A 20,596-nucleotide genomic window follows, 5' to 3' on the forward strand; every position below is an offset into this window, starting at 1 on the left:
GAGCCATACGAATGAACCTTCTCTGGATGCGTTCGATTCTTAAGGTCCACGTGAGCTGATGAGGTAGCCAAATTACACTTGAATTTTCAAGTACTGGACGGACTAGTGCGCAATACAAGGATTTTAGGCAATGAGGGTCCTTGAAATCTCTTCCAATTTTAGCAATGAATCCAAGCTGCCGGGATGCTTTGGAAATGATATTAGAACGGTGATCATTAAACGTGAGTTTAGAGTCGAGTAAGATGCCGAGGTCGTTAACCTGATCAACCCTTCGGAGGATACTTCCGTCAATATGGTAGTCAAACACAATCGGGCTGTGAATGCGATGAAACGTGATTACCTCACATTTGGCTATACTCACAATCAAGTAGTTTAACTTGCACCAGTTCGCAAAGGCATCTAGTAAATGCTGCAACCGATGACAATCATCGATAGAGCGAACATTAAGATACAGTTTGAGATCGTCGGCGTAAACAAGAGTGCAACCGGCTTCAAGTAGTAACGCGACGTCGTTGAAGAATAGGATGAAGAGTAAAGGCCCCATATTGCTTCCTTGGGGAACACCGGATTTGTTAGTAAACGCAGATGAAACGGTAGATTCCAACTTGACTTGCAAGACTCTATCACGTAAATATGAGCCAAGCCAACACAATAGTCGTTGCGAGGCTCCTAGACGCTGCAGTTTTCGCAAGAGGATGCGGTGGTCAATCCGGTCGAATGCAGCCTTCAAATCCGTGTATACTGCATCCACTTGTGCTTTTTCCTCGAGTTGCGCGATGCAAGAGGAAGTGAAGTCGAGCAAATTAGTTGAAACCGACCGACCTGGCATGAATCCGTGCTGGTAGATGGATATGTAATTCGTAGTACGATTGAGGATAGCGGTGCTGACGATAATTTCAAAAAGCTTAGAGGCAGCAGACAGGCTTGTAATACCTCTGTAGTTCTTAACATTTCGGCGATCGCCACGCTTATGGACGGGGAACATGTAAGATTGTTTCCAGATATCAGGAAATTTGCCTTGCGTAAAGGACTTGTTAAAAATGCGACAGAGTGGCACAGATAATTCTGATGCGCAACGGGACAAAATAGCAGCAGGAATTCCATCGGGTCCAGCGGAGAAAGATCGCTTCAATTTACGTGCAGCTTCGACAACCATCAATGGAGTTATTTCAAATATATCGAGGTCGACTAGTCCTTCGGGAACGTTCAACGCGGCTAGTTCGGCTTCACCGTCAGAAGCAGACACATTCGCGAACACAGAAGAGAAGAAAGATGCAAACATTTCGCAGGAATCAGTGATGGAGCGTGATTCTGACTCGTCAAGGTAAACGTTGGTCGGGATATTGGTGCATTTCCGTTTCGAGTTGACAAAACTCCAAAACCCTTTAGGGTTCCTTCGCAGATCAGTTTGTACACGGAGAACATACGACTTGTACAAAGAAGCATTAAGCTGACGATACTCCTCACTAGTACGCTTGTATTCACGTTTTGATTCGGCGGTTCTACGGCGACGATGTTTACGTAAATGTGCATTGCGAGCACGTTTCAATGAGCGTAAGCGACCAGTACTCCACGGCGGTGTGCATCGATTTTTGACGAATGGTAAATTAGACCGGAGCCATACGTTAATAGTGTCACAAAATATGCTAGCCATATCATCCAACTCTCTCGCATCGAATAAAATTTCCCAGTCGAAGGTTATTAAAAACTGTGAAAGCAAGCCAAAATCTATTTTGCGATAGTTCAATTGTCGACGTTCAATTTCGGGGGGCATATCATTCTCCAAACAGTCATTAAAAGCAGGTAAAGAGATCGACAACGGGGGGTGATGAGTGTCAACAGGGAGCAATGGTGCAACACACGTTTCAACCGATACCGCATGCTCAACCGGATGAAAAACCAAATCTAGCACTCTACCAAGCTGGTTACGCTCCAAGTTGGCTTGTTGGAGGTTGAGAAAATCCATACCGTCGATTAAAACAGCACTCGCCGCACTGAGTTGCAATGTGTTAGTGTGGCGGATCATGTCGTCAATGTAGTCCCAACCAATGCGTGGTTGATTATAGTCGCCACAGATCAAAATACCTTCGATTGTACGGTTTTTTTCGCATAATTCACGAATAGAAGAGACGTGCATCTCGATTACAGCGGGATCTTGGCTTTTGTCGGGAGGGATGTACACAGCGCCTAGTAAAATTTTCAGACCACGGATATTCGCAGTAACACTAACCTGCTCAAGGCTACTTGCGTGCACTGAAGTGAGGACAACGCAAGGATGTTGCCGGGCGACAGCAATTAGTACTCCTCCGAAGCTGCGCTTTTCACTGTTGCGAGAAGAACGATCGCAGCGAAAAACATTGAACTTTTCGCCGAACAGCTGCACTGAGTTTATAGTATCGTTGAGTCCAGTTTCCGTCAAAATGATGACATCAAAACTGCAATCGCGGCTTGCCAAATAAATATCGTCCACTTTCGTCCTCAATCCCTTGGCATTTTGGTAATAGATGCAAATATCGTTGGAATGTGTGTCACAGTACTGTAACATAGGAACACTGTATACGGCGGCAGGATTAATCGTATTTAACAGATACTCGCCTTTGGCGGGAACCCTAAGGTTCCCACCGTCCACAGAAGATCGCATTGTATTTAATTCATCGCAGCGACATCCTCCAACGGCAGAGCATTGGCAGCAGCAACGCGCGAATCCCAGTTTTTTGTCTGATCGATGAACTCACGGAACAGTAAACCAGCAGGCCATGATGCGGGGTCTAAAGCGATGTCCCGCATTTCAGGATCGAGTCCAATTTTAAAGGATACAAATGAAAGAGTTGAAGCATCTTTTCCTCTGGGAACCAAACGAACAACATCACTTGGTTCGGCGACGTTCAGGCAACGGGATACGATCGACTTTACATCAGTGCTCGAGATCAGTGGATTTAATTTCGACAAATAGAGCCAAAATTTTTCTGTTGCAGTGGATGTCACAGTAGCAACCGAAAGATCGCTTAAATCGATGATTTTTGTGCCACAGTCAGCCGGGGCTGCTATAGTTGAACGAGTTTGACCATCGATGCGGCGGCGTTTCAAAGACCGTGCTGATCTGTACACGGGAACAGCTGGAGTAGCGGGGTTCAACGACGGGGTAACGGGCGGAAACGATTCAGTTGATAATTTGTCGATTTTCTTGGTCAATGTGTCGACAGCATTAGACAGCAGTTTAACCTGTGACGGTAAATCAGCATCATCATCAGCCGCAGGTTTAGTTTGGGTGCTGTTCACTTTATCAGCAATATAATCGCGAATACTCCGTCCGTGCAGCTCATCTCTGCAGGCAGAGCAAACAAATATAATTTTGCCTTGAGCAAATACATCCTTGTACCCGCGGCTGTTGAAGCCGCAGCACTGCTGGCTGATATGATAAAAAGTGTCACAAAAACCACATTGTATTGGCTCGAGATCATTGATCGACTGCTTGCATTCCCCACACAGTTTTTTCTCCATGACTCTCTATGTAGCTTGTCAGCAGCACCGGTGCGTATACAATCTCGTTTGTGTTATGTGTTATGCCGGATAGCGCACAAAAGAAATATCACGGGATCGAACTGGCGAAGACCAACTGATAATAAAACGGCCGTACAGAAAATCGTTTATAGCGACAATTAAAGCACGAATTGCGAAAATTTTTCCTCCACTGCAGAGTATACACATTCACTTATAGAAATGATTGCTCGTAGCGATTAAAACAAACAGTTTACAGGGTAAAAACAACTAATAATCACAGGCAATAACTAGCTTGCGTACACATCGCAGAACAAATCTAATGATATCTAATGATATCTAATCTAATGATGTTCAAGAGCTGTTCTAATAGAATGCGTACAATTATTTATAGCTTAGTAATATTTTGGCATTATCGTGTATCTTACCAATCATGTATCGACAAATTATAAATTTAGGTTATCAAATTCTTTTGCGGGTTTGATGCGTTGATCACTAGGTAAATATAGATATAGTAAGTATAGTACAGATATAAGGTATCAATTTAAGTTTAGATATTAAGCACTAGATAAGGATTTTTTTATAAACGAGTAAATTTTAAGTACTTTAATGATAATTATAATATAGCAGCAGTAATTTTCCCTTAGTATTAAGTTTCACGTGTTACCAGGAATCGAACTAAACATTTATTCATCATTAGTAAACATTATTTTAGCAATCTGTCATTCCTTGACGTTTTTTCTGTCGCCGCAGGGCTGCGAGCAATCGGATAGCTATGGTAAGGTAAGTTAGCGCGTCGGCCAACACTCCCCCCAGGGTACATCAACCTCCAGTTGACTTACGGTTCAACGTGCTGAACATCCATAATCGCTAGCTGTGTGACTGGCCGCTGGTAGACTCCAACATTCGTTCGTACGGTCGCAACACGGACTAGATTATCCCGACTAATGGTAGCGCCAATGACCCGTCCCTTCGGCCAGCAGTTGCGCGGTAGCTTGTGGTCCACAATGACCACGACGTCTCCAACAACGATTGGGTTCACAGGATGAAACCATTTCGACCGACGAGTGATTTCCGGTAGATAATCTGTAATCCATCGTTTCCAGAATATTTTGGCGAGAATCTGAGAGGTACACCAGTTTTGCTTGAGAGCAAGTCCGCTGTCGCAGCTTATGACAAGCGGTTTTACGCCGTTAGACTACCCAAGAAGGAAATGATTTAGGGTGAGAGCCGGGGCAGAGTCGCCATCTGTTGGCACGAACGTGAGTGACCGAGAGTTCACCACATTTTCTATCTCAATTAGAGTATTGCGGAGCACTTCATCGGACGGTTTCTTTGTTGTGCAGACGGCCATCAGGTTTCTCTGCACTGTGCGAATTAGCCGTTCCCAGCTTCCTCCCATGTGTGGTGCTTGTGGAGGATTGAATACCCATTCGGTCTCCTCGCTGGTAAACTCCTTCATGATCTCGTCATGATCGATCACGTTTTCAAGTCTCTTCAACTCCCGCTGCGCTCCGATAAAGTTAGTTCCCCTATCACTATAAAACTGTCGAGGTTGTCCACGACGAGCTTTAAAACTTCGAATTGCGATGATACAATAACTAGACGTCAATGAGTAGACCACTTCAATATGTACTGCCCGAACAGTCAAGCATGTGGCTAGCATTCCCCAACGTTTTTCGGTCCTTTTGTCAACGGCAACTTCAATTGGCCCAACGTAGTCGATGCCTGTGTGTGTGAGTGGACGTGAAAAGGCTGCCCGTCGACCAGGTGGTAAATCTGCCATTAATGGAGGATTCGGTGCCGCATTTCCGTTCTTGCATCTTTGACAGTCTTTGCGAACTTGGTTTAAGCACGAGCGTGTGCGGCTAATTTGATATCTTTGTCGCAATTCGTTTATCACCGTTTCGTGGCTTTGATGGTTGTATTTATTGTGATAGTGTGTTACGATTAAGCTAGTAATGTAGTGTTTACGTGGTAGGATGATGGGTTTGACTGGCAGGCTGCGATACGGGTTCTCATACGAAGTATACCCCTTTCATCTAGCTGCTGTGCGAGCTTGTACAACGGGCTAGACTTCGGAAGGACTGCTTGCTGTTTTACTCCAGTTTTCGATAGATTCCGTACGATGGAAACTTCTTCAGGGTAGCCCTCTTGCTGGGCGAGTCGAATCAGGTATGCTTCCGCTGTGCAAAGTTCATCTCTGTCCAGAGAACCGGTTGAAATCTGCTTTTTGCATTGTTTCAATTGGCAGTTTCTGGTGAATCGTAGTACACGTGCAACTACATTTCTCAAACGTTTCCAGCTAGAGTAGTTCTTGGCGCAAATGATTGAATCTGGAAAAGCGTAATGAAATGAGACATTTGCTACCAGTTCAGCGTCAGTTGTATCACCACGGATCAGCGACTTTGGCCATTTATCTTCAGTTGCCCAGAGAAAGTCAGGACCGTTGAACCACCTACTTAGCGGGGACAGATCAGGACGTGAGTCCCTTTTTGTTCCATCATCAGCTACGTTTAGTTTGCTTGGTACGTACCGCCATTCATGCGCTTCCGTAGCTTCTAGAATCTCAGTAACTCTAAACCCAACGAACTGAGTGTATCGCCGATGATCGGAGTTGAGCCAACACAAAACGGCTCTTGAATCTGTCCAGTAGAATTTGTTCGTAATTTTGACTGGCAGCGTCTCGATAATTGTATGACTTAGCCTTGTTCCTATTACAGCTGCTTGCAGCTCCAGCCGAGGAATCGAGATGAGTTTTAGCGGCGCTACTCTGGTTTTAGAAGTAACAAGAGAAGTGGTGTATACCGTTCTTGACGAAACGAAGAAAGCATACAGCTGCCATTCCACTTCTACGGGAATCTACAAAGGTGTGCAGTTGCATCTCGTCAGCTTCGCTGAATGAACATCTGATATTGTAGCATCGAGCGATTTGCACTTTTTCGACATTGGGCAATACTTGAGCCAGGTGACCCAGTCCGCGAATGCTGCATCTCCTACTTCCTCATCCCAACTGATAGCAGACCGCCAAATATCCTGTAGCAATATCTCTAGATGGGCTAGAAAGTGGGCTAGGAATCCGAGGGGGTCAAATATGGTCATGAGAACTCGCAACACTTCGCGTTTAGTTGGGCGTCGCTTGCCTTTTAGCAAAGCTTCATCATACCGATTCCAGCCGACCTTATAGGTGAATGTGTCGGACGTCGTATTCCACCACATACCCAATACCTTCTCAGTGGATAACTCAGGTGATATGTCAAGACTTTTTTCCTCCGTATTCACTTCTTGCAACGCTAATGTCACTCGTCTGGAATTGCTGATCCAGTTCCGCATTTCGAACCCACCCTGCGCATGTACATATTTGACATCTTCCTCGCAGACCACGCTAATCAGCGTGTCATCTACGTAGTATAGCTTGGTAATGGCTTCGTATGCTTCGGGATATATATTCTTGAACCGCTCCGCGTTGATATTTTTCACGTATTGAGCGCTACTGGGAGAACAACAGGCCCCAAAAGTCATGACGTACACTGCAAGATTTCCGTTTTCATCCGTCCAAAAGAAGCATTGGTATTGTTGATCGTCTTCGCGAATTAACACCTGATGATACATCTCCGGAATATCTCCAGTAACTGCAACAGAATGTAAGCGAAATCGTAGAAGAACCGCGAATAGCGGAGAGAGCAAATCCGGTCCTTTTAAAAGGGCAGAATTCAGAGATTTTCCGGGCTTGTTCGGGTTAGTGACTGGGAATATTGGTAGGAACCATGAGGGTTGCCACTTTACTTCGCCGTCGACAAGCTTGCGAATATATCCTTTCGCCTGGTAATCCGTTATTTTCTGCTGCAGCACTTCTGCCAGTTGTTTGTCCTTTGCCATGCGCTTCTCCAAAATCTGTTGGCGACGTAGCGCCATCTCTTTGTATTGTAAATGGACGTTTCAGGAATAAAACAGAACTAATGAAACTAGTCTGTATTGAACGAGAGCAAATGTGTAACTAACTGTTATGAAAAATTAACAAGCTTATGTTGCTATAACTGCGTAACCAAGCATACGATTGCCTACTTGATTACACCCCCTCTCAATCGGTTAATCCTAGACTGGTACGAAGAATCTTGAAACGATTGTAATCCAGTGCCTTCGTAAAGATGTCTGCGATTTGGTCCTCGGTGTTTATTGGCTCTATTTTCAATAGTCCTGAAGCAACGTTATCACGAATGAAATGATGTTTTATATCGATATGTCGTGTTCGCTTAGATTCCATGTTCTTTGCCATATGTATGGAGCCTCTGTTATCCTCATAAATAGTAACCGGTGAGCTTGTAATATTCAAATCCTTCAGGATGCCTTGAAGCCAGATTGATTCTGATGATGCCATGCTAAGTGCCACATACTCAGCCTCACTTGATGATGTGGCTACAGTTGATTGCTTCTTACTGCTCCAATCCACGGTACATTCGAAGACCTTAAACAGATATCCGCTAATCGATTTTCGATCGCTTACATCGGATGCCCAATCTGCATCTGCATATCCGACTAATGGCTTACTAATGTCTCTCCTTGTATATTGCAAAACTAGATCCCTAGTACCTTGAAGATACCTAACAACACGTTTCAGCGCCTTCCAATGTTGTACTGTAGGGTTCTGCTGGAATCGTCCAAGATATCCAACTGGAAAACAAATATCAGGTCTTACGCACAGCATGAGATACATCAAAGATCCCAGCAGTTCACGGTATGGTTCCGCTGTATTCGGTCCTGACTGATCCAGTGACAAACCTTTCTCCATCGGGGTTTTAACAGAATTGCAGTCACTCATCTGGAAATTTCTCATCAGTCGATCAATGCTTGCCTTTTGCGATAGCTTCATAATACCGGTCTCATAATTGTAATCGACTTTGATTCCTAAGAAATGACGCAGTTCGCCACAGTCAGACATTTCGAAAACCTCGGTCAACTTACTCTTCAAACTCTTGATGGAGATCAAGTTACGACCCGCAATCAACAGATCATCGACATAAATTATCAGGAAGAGTTCATCGTTATCGTCTAATTTTGTGTACAGACAATAATCATTCTTAGATCTTGAGAAACCCAACTTTAAAAGTTCTTCGTTGAATCGCTCATTCCAACAACGTGGAGATTGTTTTAATCCGTATAGCGACTTGTTCAATTTCCAAGTTTGTCCAGGCTTCTTAGACACACCGTCCGGGATCTCCATGTAGATTGTTTCCTTGAGCTGACCGTGCAAGAAAGCTGTGCGCACATCCATTTGATGAAAATGAAATTGGTGGTGAACTCCAACCGCTAGTACAACCCGGATAGTGGCCAATCTAGCAACCGGCGCGTAGGTCTCCTGGAAATCTGTTCCTGCCTTCTGTAGGTAGCCCTTTGCTACTAACCGTGCTTTGTAGCGCACTGCTCGACCATTCTCGTCCTCCTTTAAACGAAATACCCATTTCGATTTAAGTGGTTTCACTCCAGCCGGACACGTCATTAGCTGCCACACGTCATTCGCCTTAAGAGATTCGAGTTCGCTCTGCACTGCCTGTAGCCAGTCTTCACAATCATCACGTCCAGAAACGTCGTTGAAGCTTTGTGGGATATCTGTGGGAAAGTCACTGCCAGAAGTTGCTCCGTAACCAACGAAGTAATCCAAAAACTTACCAGGAAGAGTGCGCTCCCGTTCACTGCGCCTCATCAACGTTTGTCCTTGAGACTCGTGATGTTCTGATTGTGAAGGGAGCGCTGATGATCCTGGACTATCGCGTTCTTCATCAACGTTGACATCAAGATTCTCGCTTGCATTATGGAAGTTTTCATCGTCTTCGTCTGCTTCTGTAGCACGTTGAACATCAGCTTCTTTTTCCCCCTCTTGTTCAAACTGGTACGGTACAACTAAGGGAGTTTGCCGGACATCTGATTCAGTGGCATACGGAAAACAGCTTTCGTTGAATTTCACATCACGAGCTACGATGATCTTTTTGCGCGTCCTGTCCCACAGTCGGTAACCGTTTGGTGCGTAACCCATCATGACAACTTCTACACTCTTTGCATCTAATTTCTTCCTCATTTGGTTTAGAACCCACGCAAAAGCTTTGCAACCGAAAATACGTAGCTTTTTCAAATTCGGTTTAACACCAAACCAGAGTTCCGCAGGAGTCATCTTACACGACAGACTGGTCGTCGGGCTTCGGTTCAGCAAATAAACACCAGTAAGAGCAGCTTCTGACCACATATGCTTTGGAACCTGAGAGTCCAACAACATTGCCCGAACTTTTTCTATAAGCGTCCTATTAAAACGCTCAGCAACACCGTTTTGTTGAGGTGTGTATGCAACCGTTGACTCGACTTGGATTCCTTTTGACTTGAACCACTGCTTCTGTTCGTTTGAACCGTATTCTCTACCTTGGTCCACCGTCAGTTTTGAAATGGTACTACATGTAGCCGCCTTCGCCATAGCTTCGAATTCACGAAGTTTCTCGAACACTTGAGACTTCTTACGCAAGAGATAGATTACCGAAAAATGGGTGTAATCATCTATGAACGATAGAACGTATCTCGAACCGTCCCACGCCGCGGGATCAATGGGACCACATACATCCGAGTGAATCCTTTCCAACGGTCTAGTTGCACGCTGTCTAGTTCCGTTGAAGGGTTCACGGCATTGTTTGCCTTGCACACAAGGATCACAGAAACCAATTGGTTTCGGCTTTACATTGATACCAGTAACCATATCATGTTGCACTAATAGTGACATTGCTTGATCACTGGGATGTCCCATTCGTCGATGCCACAATTCACTTGTTTCCGCTTCGCATAAATATACAGTTCGCGAATCAATGCTAATTTCCAACTCGTACAAACTGTTTCTCAGCTCTGCCGTCGCAATAATCTGATCATTTTTACGAAGAAAAGCCTGCTTCCCAGCAAACAGCACGGAAATCCCTGCCTTAGTCAACCGTTTGACCGACATCAAGTTATCTCGTAACTCGGGAATATAAAGCACTTCGTTGATATTTACTGAAACTTGCTCATTACTACAGCCATCAATTACACCCTTCGTTTTCGCTATAAGAGTTTCACCATCCTTTGCAACTTGGATAACAATTGGTTTGCACAAGGTTGACGACGACGAGAACACACTGGCATCATTGACTAAATGGTCACTTGATCCAGAATCCAGCTTGAAAATCAATTTTTCACTACGCGGCCCTATTGCTTCTTTGCGTTTGATCATGAAACTAACTGCTTTGCTGCCTGTAGCGACGTTAGCTTCCATGATACCTTTTTGCCGACAATCCTTTTTCATGTGCCCTTTTCGGCCGCATTTGTGGCACTTGCCGTTGAAAAATTTAGGTTTACCTCTACCTTTTTCACCAACGAATGCTGTTGATTTTTCCGACGAATCTTTCTGTCTGTCAAGCAGCTTTACCTCCTCTGCCAAGAGCTTTTGTTTGACCAGGTCCACCGTTAACTCGTCATCGCTGCGATTTTCCAGCGCCGTAATTAATGGATCATAACATTCCGGAAGGGTTCCGAACAACATCACAATCAGGTCAGCTTCCGCTAGTTGAGCACATGCCACTGCTAGTTGTCGAATCAAACCTTCAAAGATTACTAGATGGTTCCGCATCGATTCACCTTCGTTCATCTTCAGCCTTCCAAGCTGCTTCCGGACCAAGTTTTGAGTTACAAGGGACTTCTTCGCAAAGCAATTTTCCAGAGCTTGCCACATTTGCTTCGCAGTAGATTTTTCACGAATAATCTCCAGACAGTCGTCTCCAAGGAAACTAATCAATAACGATTTGGCTTTCCTGTCCGCTTCACCGAATTTCTGCCTTTCTTCGGCCACCAACGGGGGATCTTCAGTAAGCGTATTCATAACTCCTGCTGCATCCAGGAACATCCGGACTCGGAAACTCCAGTTATGGAAACCTGGACCTCCGCTGAACTGAGGAATTCCATGCGCCGAATCCTTGATCGTGCCCATAACCTATTGTAAATGGACGTTTCAGGAATAAAACAGAACTAATGAAACTAGTCTGTATTGAACGAGAGCAAATGTGTAACTAACTGTTATGAAAAATTAACAAGCTTATGTTGCTATAACTGCGTAACCAAGCATACGATTGCCTACTTGATTACACTTTGTTATTCGGTAAACGCACATCGTCATAGCGCCAGAGCAAACCTGTTTCATAGCGTTCACCGTTAAAGCGCGTACGGGACAATAAAAGCGACTGGGCTCGCTCGTCTTCAGGAGCTAGAAGTACCTTAGTTGGTTTCATGACGTCACCTTCATCCCTTGATGTAGATCTTCATCAGTATCTTCATTGCAGGCTCGCACGTGTAATGTATAATGGAACATATTGGGTGTGTCTCCGGCTTGCAATCCTCCACAGACAGTCCACCCTAGTCGTGTCTTCATCGCAATCGGCTAACCCATCTCTCCCTCACGGCTTTTCAATATCAGTCCAAGTTGAGTGTGTTTCATTCCGATTAAGATGCGGGGGCGAGCATCATAATACGATTGAATCGGTAGGCCTTTGAGATGAGGATACAGGCGTTTTAGTTCTTCAGCGTTTTAGTTCTAGTAAGCTTACCCGGAAAGCCTTTTGTCGGTTTACACAATCATATGCGGGTTTGAAATCGATGAACAGGTGATGCGTGGGTGATGAATAATCGTCTACAAATATGATAACTGGGAATGCAATTTTCTCATCGATACATCTCCCCACAGAATATAATTTCAGACCGTCAGCGTAAGTGAGTTTGCAATCACTCACCATCGAGCAAAGATGCAATATCGTTGAAAAATATCGTTAACAGCGAACGCCCCAGGTTGCTCCTAGTTTCACACCCCACAACGTAATGCTATTTTGAGGTCGGTATGAACCACGTCAATCTGAGCTTTCTACGGTAATTACGAACATTTCTTCTAATATCCTGAATAGCTGGAACAATGTTAATTACTTCCAGATTTCTTAAAATTCACGTTGTTCGAAAGAGCTGTTGGCTAATAGGCTGACTGCAAGAGCAAGCGAAGTGGCGCATCGACCCTAAACAGCAGCACGGATTCCACCACGAGCTCTGAGGGAAACCACATTTGCCGATTCATTGCAATTTGCTTGCTGCTGCTTCGACATCAAATTCTCGTGGAATTTCCTTGAGCGTTTTTGTGCTTCCAGATCAGATTTTGCTGCGTGATTGCAAAATTGCTGTCACAAGCTCTGTTGGTAAAGAACCACCACCACTTTCGAATCAGTTTTAGGATCAGCTGCCTTTACGTTTCTGATGGCACTTCCAGATTTCTAAAGATTTAACGATTGTTTCAGTACATCAAACAACGTAGACGTAATGCGAGATAATTCAGTTGTAAAGGCAGCTCACAAGCGGATATGTAGAGTTTCTCATTGCAATTACGCATGATACGTTCAATGCCTACTGCGATACGTAACGTGACATTTTGAATTGTTTGTGTGTACCTCACTTCATTGTTTCTAGCTTGTGTGATATTTACGGAAAATCAAGCAGATATTCGGCAATGTCGATTACAAATTGTGCTTCTATAAATTTTTTATTGTAACAATTGCACAAGTAGCTTTGCTATCTTCTCAGCTTAAAACTAGGTCCGACCTGAAAGTTGGTAGTCGTACCATGCGTTAGTCCTGCGATTGTTTAATTTTCAAACCATTCGACGACGGTACGACAACGTTAGCATGCATTTTTTTCTGATGGTCTATCAGACTTCGGGACCACGTGTAGGACGTCCCACAGATCCCGCAACCGTACACTTTCGGCCCATCGGATGTGTGAATCCGTTTGTGAGCCAGCAGGGTGCTGGAAAATTTGTACGACACACCACAGATGTCACAGCTGTACTTTCGCTCGTTGGTGTGCGTGACCATGTGCAGTGCGAGCGTATCCCGATAGATAAAGCCTTTCCCGCAGCATGGGCACTTGTGCGGACGCTCCGAACTGTGCAGCTTCAGGTGTTTGTTCAGTTGTTCCATGATGTGAAAAGCTTTGCCGCACACTTCACATTTGAGGTTCTTCTGCTCGGAATGCTTTATCCGGTGTCTTTTGAGGGAACTTTTCGAGCTGAGCATCCGCCCGCAGATGTCGCATTCAGCCTTGTGCTCTTCGCGGTGAATTTGCATATGCTGTGTAAGCATATATTTCATTCCAAACGTCTTTCCACATGTGAGACACTCGTGTGGAGAATCCACCATATGTGTCGTAAGGTGAAGCGCTATTTGCGACTTCAGGTGAAAAGCTTTCCCACAAACGTCACACTTGAAATTCTTTTCCGAAGTATGATTCACAGTGATATGATCCTGGAGTCGCTTTTCCGTGTTATACTTTTTACCGCACAAATCACACTTGAACGGTTGCTCTCCGGTATGAATTTTCAGATGCGTTTCCAAATTTTTTCGCGTGGTAAACCGATTGTTGCAGATATCGCAGGTAAATTCTCCTTTGTGGAAGGCAATGTGAGCCGCCATGGACGAGTTACTGGCATAAGTCTTGCCGCAAATTTCGCACTGCCTCAGCCGCGCTCCTGTTTCGTGCCTTTCTCGGTGCCGCTCTAAACCGTACCGCGTAGTGAAGGTTTTCTCGCACACATCACACTTGTACACGGTGGTTTCCTTGTGCTGCAGGTAATGCCTGCTAAAAACGGCTTTCAGCCGGTACTGTTTGCCGCAAATGTCACAGTCGTAACTTACCGCGCTGTCCTCTTCGGCAGCTGCCGACTCAGTCGGCGGAACGCCGGATTGGTTGTGACTTTCTTTGTGCACCAGCAGCTTAGCGGTTGTTTTGTATGACGAACCGCAAATGTCGCACTCGAACAGTCGACCGTCGCCGTGATGTTCGATATGGCGCTTAAGCGCATTCTTATCTTTGAAACCCTTTTCGCACATGTGGCACTTGTGTGGACGATCCGTCCGGTGCGACACCAGATGCCTGGTCATTTGTGCCTGCGTGTGAAACTCTTTGCTGCAGTGGTCGCATTTTAAGCAGGGCTTTTCCGTTGGATGTCTTATTGCCATGTGTTCCTTGAGAAAATAGTTTGCGTTAAAAGTTCGGTTACATATATCACATTTGAACCGTCGCTCGCCGGTGTGCGTCGTCATGTGTACTCTGATGTTTGCTTTTGTGAAGAAGCCTCGGTCACAAAGATCACAAAAGTACTTCCGCGGGCGGTTCGTTTTCGGTTGCGAAACGTCGGCACCGCTGGAATGGAGAAGAAAGCTGATTTTAATAGATTGGTGAAATAGTGGTACTAGTTGGACCTTCTTAATTGTTAAAGCAAATGAAGAGATAACAGTTACCTGCTACTGGAGGCTGCATTTTCGCCATCAGCTGTTTTTGTCACCGTCAGTGCCGGCGTTTCTATTTCATGGACCTTTTCGGCGCTGTCTGCTGTTGCTGGTTCTCGTTTCACCTTTGCACCTTCTAACAATGGTACGGTTGTTACCGGTGCCGGACCAAAGTCACTATTGAAATCCAAAACTTCGTTCTTCACTCCATCACACTGAGTATAAATATCAGTTATCGTGATTTCTTCCGTCTTTATTGTAGTCGAATTGGTCGCCTTCGTTGGGGAGGATTCTTCCACTTTGATCTCCATCTTTAAACATGAAGGAACTTTCAAAACACAAGCGTACGTAAACAAACACTATGCCTAATTATTACTATTATTAAGTCTAGAGGTTTTTAATCGAATTTATTTCTTCAATAACCGGATTAATCAGTTTGCTGTTTTACGTTTTCTACTTTCGCATTCAGCAAATCAGCGGCTGCCTTGCCGACCTGGCCGAAACGTCACTTTCTTGCTGTTTTTGTTTGGTATTTTTGATTCTACACAGAAAAATAATACTATCCAAATTTAAGTGAATTTCATTCAAATTGCCCTTCTGCGCAGCGTCGTTCACAAAGGACGTACTGTATTTTTCGGCCTTTAAAACCGTCCCATCACCTCCAATATTGTCCATTTTCGTCCACACCAGCCCTACGCTCTCAGTTTTCGTCCAAACCAAACGTGCTTCGTGACATTCAAAGAGTGCTGCAAGTTATTAATTAAGCTATCCAGCTTTGTACGAGCCATAATGGCGGACGTATTCGTAATATTTGAACAGCATTTTTGACATTTCCCTAATACATCGCACGTTTTCTTTCCGCATATTCCATTAGTTTTACCGTGAACGCGCGGAAAGAAAATGTGCGATGTATTGGGGAACTGTCAAAAATGCTGTTCAAATATTACGAACACGTTCGCCATTATGGCTCGTAAAAAGCTGGATTGTTGCTATAGTAACTAACATGGGAGTTGCCCAAGGAGTTGCCAGTTATTCCAAAGAGAAGAACGTAGCAGTATGTATATTAAATATGGCAACCTGGCCGTAGTGCAACAGGTGCACCGTGAGAGAGATGTCGCTAGTGTTTCATTTAAAATTTTACACACCATTTAGATGAAATTTTATATGAACAGAAATGTCTGTTCTCTGTGCTATCAACTGCATTGCTGTAGTAACTGTAGCAACCAAATTTTGGGAAAGAAAACAAACGATGTGAGCATTTTTTGGTGCTGTGTTTTGCTATGAACACGACAACCCAGTAAACCATTTGGTTTGTATATCTCGATTACAACTGAGGTATACGAAGTCATATCTGAACGAAAAAATTATATTTCACGCCATATAAGAACATATATGTACCAAAGTGGAGGCGATATACGTGCGAAAGTTTTGATAACTATTTGTAATTCTATTTTGCGCAGTTTTTATAACACGCAACTAAATCCAGCTTTTTACGAGCCATAATGGCGAACGTGTTCGTAATATTTGAACAGCATTTTTGACATTTCCCTAATACATCGCACGTTTTCTTTCCGCACGTTCACGGTAAAACTAAAGGAATGTACGGAAAGAAAACGTGCGATGTATTGGGGAAATGTCAAAAATGCTGTTCAAATATTACGAACGCGTCCGCCATTATGGCTCGTAAAAAGCTGGATACTCCTGAATATATGATTAAGATATAATCAAATATTGCAATTGTCTATCCTGCTTTATAATTCACAGTCATGAATTGTATATGAAGACACGCACGACTGCAAAACAACTTATTGTTCACTTCGATTTGACACACTCTAATCATTATCCAGCTTTTTACGAGCCATAATGGTGGACGTATTCGTAATATTTGCACAGCATTTTTGACCTTTCCCTAATACATCGCACGTTTTCTTTCCGCACATTCCTTTAGTTTTAACGTGAACGCGCGGAAAGAAAACGTGCGATGTATTAGGGAAAGGTCAAAAATGCTGTTCAAATATTACGAACGCGTCCGCCATTATGACTCGTAAAAAGCTGGATACAATTCCAATGTGAAATCGACATGAAAACGATTTAATGTGAACTTTCTATTACGATTTTATGTTATCCGGGAAAGAGCAAAATAAATGATACAGTCATCCCAGTATTATGGGTCAGTTAAGCATGATGATGCTATCCAGCTTTTTACGAGCCATAATGGCGGGCGTGCTCGTAATATTTGAACAGCATTTTTGACATTTCCCCAATACATCGCACGTTTTCTTTCCGCGTGTTCATACGGTAAAACTAAAGGAATGTACGGAAAGTACGGAACGTGCGATGTATTAGGGAACTGTCAAAAATGCTGTTCAAATATTACGAACACGTCCGCCATTATGGCTCGTAAAAAGCTGGATAAAATTATTGGTAGAAACAGTAGAATCAATATATATAGAATGCCAGTGTCGCTGCAGTGCTCGTGGTAAACATCACACATTTGAAAATTACGTATTTACACTGTATGCGCTTATGTGTGAGTGATCGATTCGAAACGGGAATCTGATTGTCAAACTAAAAAGGCAACCCAATAAAAAATCCTTCTGCTTTTCCGTAAATCGCGTAGGATAAATCACCCGATTTGGTCGTTGTGGGGTATTTCGTCGGCAGGAAAATTTTCTATTGGGCAATTTGACAATGTAGTTCCCGTATCCAAGACACGAACCAGGAACATGTTTGCCACCAAAATATCCATGAAACACCAGCGACACTGGCATTCTATATATATTGATTATACTGTAGAAACACAGATTTAAATAATTTACAGTTTATTTATAATTTAATTGGGTTGTTTAACGGTATATGGGTTTTAATGGCATATGATGCAGATTGGCATAAAAAATAAGAAATCATAAACCATTTGGTCTTTTTTATTGTATAAATGTCAAAAAAAAAATTTTTAATGTTTAATATGTCAGGTCAATATTTAAGACTACATGCCATCGAAAAACCATTCACGACATTCACTGCTTGATTGCCTGATAGTTTGGGACAACCTTACATGCAACATCAACTATAATCCGCCGCGTTTGCGAAAGCTTTTGACATTTCTTGATGTCACAGTGATGAAATATTGTCCCTGTTGAAATTATCTTACGAGTCTTATGCATGTTTTTCAACCTAACTCACGAACGTCATTATATAAACGCAAGTGTCTTTTAATAAAAATTTAAAATAATGTTTTTAAAATATCGAAGCTGTAGACAATTTAAATGCAAAAATAAATTTTGTTATATGTCCCTGGAAGTGTCCTTCGTGCATAAATGTGTCTAAATGAGACATTTTTCATGCACTAAACAACCCAATTGGTTATAAATATATCATAATTTGATGTTCTGTAGGCAAACTTATTCCAAAATCACACACTTTTGTGCAGAACAACAAAATGTAAGCATGTTCCATTCCCAGTATAATGGGCCACTTTTAAACCTCGTCAGAATTATGGGTCAATGTTCCCAGTATTATGGGTCAGTAAAACAAAATTGGTTTTATTTAGAGAAAAGCGAGCGCGCGCCTGTGTGTGTGTGTGTGTAGTTCTCGCGATTTAGTGATCTTGTTGTATCTTGTACTGTACTTAGCAACTGTCCGAGTGAGTTGAGATTACCCAGTAAACCATTTGGTTTGTATATCTCGATTGCAACTGAGGTATACGAAATCATATCTGAACGAAAAAGTTATATTTCACGCCATATAAGAACATATATGCACCAAAGTGGAGGCGATATACGTGCGAAAATTTTGACAACTATTTGTAATTCTATTTTGCGCAGTTTTTATAACACGCAACTAAATACTTCTGAATATATAATTAAGATATAATCAAATATTGCAATTGTCTATCCTGCTTTATACTTCACAGTCATGAATTGTATATGAAGACACGCACGACTGCAAAACAACTTATTGTTCACTTCGATTTGACATGCTCTAATCATTATACAATTCCATTGTGAAATTGACATGAAAACGATTTAATGTGAACTTTCTATTACGATTTTGTGTTATCTGGGTAGAACCAATTTTAGCTTCTTCTTCAGGAAGCTCATCAAACTGATTCAATCTATGATGGATGGTACTCAGTGCTGTGTTCGGATTTCGAGTAGATTGTCAAGTTCATTCGAATCACGCAGAGGGCTTCATCAAGGTGATGGTCTCCAGGATAGCACATAGCAAACCAAGCACACAAAAGGCGCCTAATGCTATCCGGATACGATAGGCAGGACAAGTCGCTAGAATGCCAAACAACTACCCTGCAAAGTATTTGCCTCACACCCGGTAGGAATAAGACGACCAGGCATGCAGCGAGCAATATGGTTAGACTAGGTGAAGCAAGTCTGAGAAATTGGAGAGCGTTGGCCCACAACCGAGTGCAATGGAGAAACTTTGTTCATCAGACTTTGTCTTAGAACGGCAAGCCAACTAAGTAAAGTAAGTAAGTTCAAGAAGAAGAAAAGTATTTGGTCCTGGCTTATTAGTTTTGGTTGGTTTACAAAAATAAGGCGGAACTGTATTGTACGGTAGATTGTGATCCCTTGCAACTTCCCAAATTTTTTCGTTTTGTCTTGCTGGATCAAGAGCGTACCCAGATAACACAAAATCGTAATAGAAAGTTCACATTAAATCGTTTTCATGTCAATTTCACATTGGAATTGTATAATGGTTAGAGTATGTCAAATCGAAGTGAACAATAAGTTGTTTTACAGTCGTGCGTGTCTTCATATACAATTCATGACTGTGAATTATAAAGCAGTATAGACGATTGCAATATTTGGTTACATCTTAATCATATATTCAGGAGTATTTAGTTGCGTGCTATAAAAACTACGCAAAATAGAATTACAAATAATTGCCAAAATTTTCGCACGTATATCGCCTCCACTTTGGTACATATATGTTCTTATATGGCGTGAAATATAACTTTTTCGTTCAGATATGATTTCGTATATCTCAGTTGCAATCGAGATATATAAACCAAATGGTTTACTGGGTAATGCAATATATCAGGATCATGGAGCTTCGATTTCTGTATCTTGATGTTCCTCGCACGTTTTTCAGCTTTTCTGAGAAAAAAATTACAATTATATTCAAAAACAGTGAATACCTCTGATCTATCCAGCTTTTTACGAGCCATAATGGCGGACGTGTTCGTAATATTTCAACCGCATTTTTGACATTTCCCTAATACATCGCACGTTTTCTTTCCGTACATTCCTTTAGTTTTACCGTGAACACGCGGAAAGAAAACGTGCGATGTATCCAGCTTTTTACGAGCCATAATGGCGGACGTGTTCGTAATATTTGAACGGCATTTTTGACATTTCCCTAATACATCGCAAGTTTTCTTTCCGTACATTCCTTTAGTTTTACCGTGGACGCACGGAAAGAAAACGTGCTATGTATTAGGGAAATGTCAAAAATGCTGTTCAAATATTACGAACACGTCCGCCATTATGGCTCGTAAAAAGCTGGATTGGGGAAATGTCAAAAATGCTGTTCAAATATTACGAGCACGCCCGCCATTATGGCTCGTAAAAAGCTGGATATGCTTGACCCATAACACTGGGAAAAGTCAATTTTGCTCCCAGTATTATGGGCCATTGTGAAATTTCTTATATTAAAGCGGAAAATGTATTTTTCTATGTGGTTTCACCGTAATTCTATGGATACATACCTATTCCCTCGATTTCCATCCATTTTACGCTCAGACACACAAATTTACG

General features: G+C 42.8%; 1 protein-coding gene across 1 annotated transcript; it reads right to left on the reverse strand.

Annotated features, from left to right (window-relative positions):
• Positions 1–13,163: 13,163 nt before the first annotated feature.
• LOC128746399 (zinc finger protein 883-like) lies at positions 13,164–15,219 on the reverse strand. Its single transcript, XM_053843449.1, has 2 exons — positions 14,835–15,219; positions 13,164–14,736 (listed from the first exon to the last, which is right to left on the reverse strand). The coding sequence occupies exons 1-2, from the start codon at positions 15,131–15,133 to the stop codon at positions 13,164–13,166; spliced, it is 1,872 nt and encodes a 623-aa protein (XP_053699424.1). The 5' UTR covers positions 15,134–15,219.
• Between the last annotated feature and the right edge of the window lie 5,377 nt (positions 15,220–20,596).

The sequence above is a fragment of the Sabethes cyaneus genome, chromosome 1, assembly GCF_943734655.1.
Source record: "Sabethes cyaneus chromosome 1, idSabCyanKW18_F2, whole genome shotgun sequence".
Lineage (NCBI taxonomy): Eukaryota > Metazoa > Arthropoda > Insecta > Diptera > Culicidae > Sabethes > Sabethes cyaneus.

What these genes read in the sequence shown, in the direction of transcription:
- LOC128746399 (XM_053843449.1), bottom strand. Translation starts at nt 15,133, where the DNA reads ATGGAGATCAAAGTGGAAGAATCCTCCCCAACGAAGGCGACCAATTCG. An exon ending in AATGCAGCCTCCAGTAGCAG is followed by an intron (nt 14,737 to 14,834) that starts GTAACTGTTATC and finishes TCTCCATTCCAG; the next exon opens with CGGTGCCGACGTTTCGCAAC.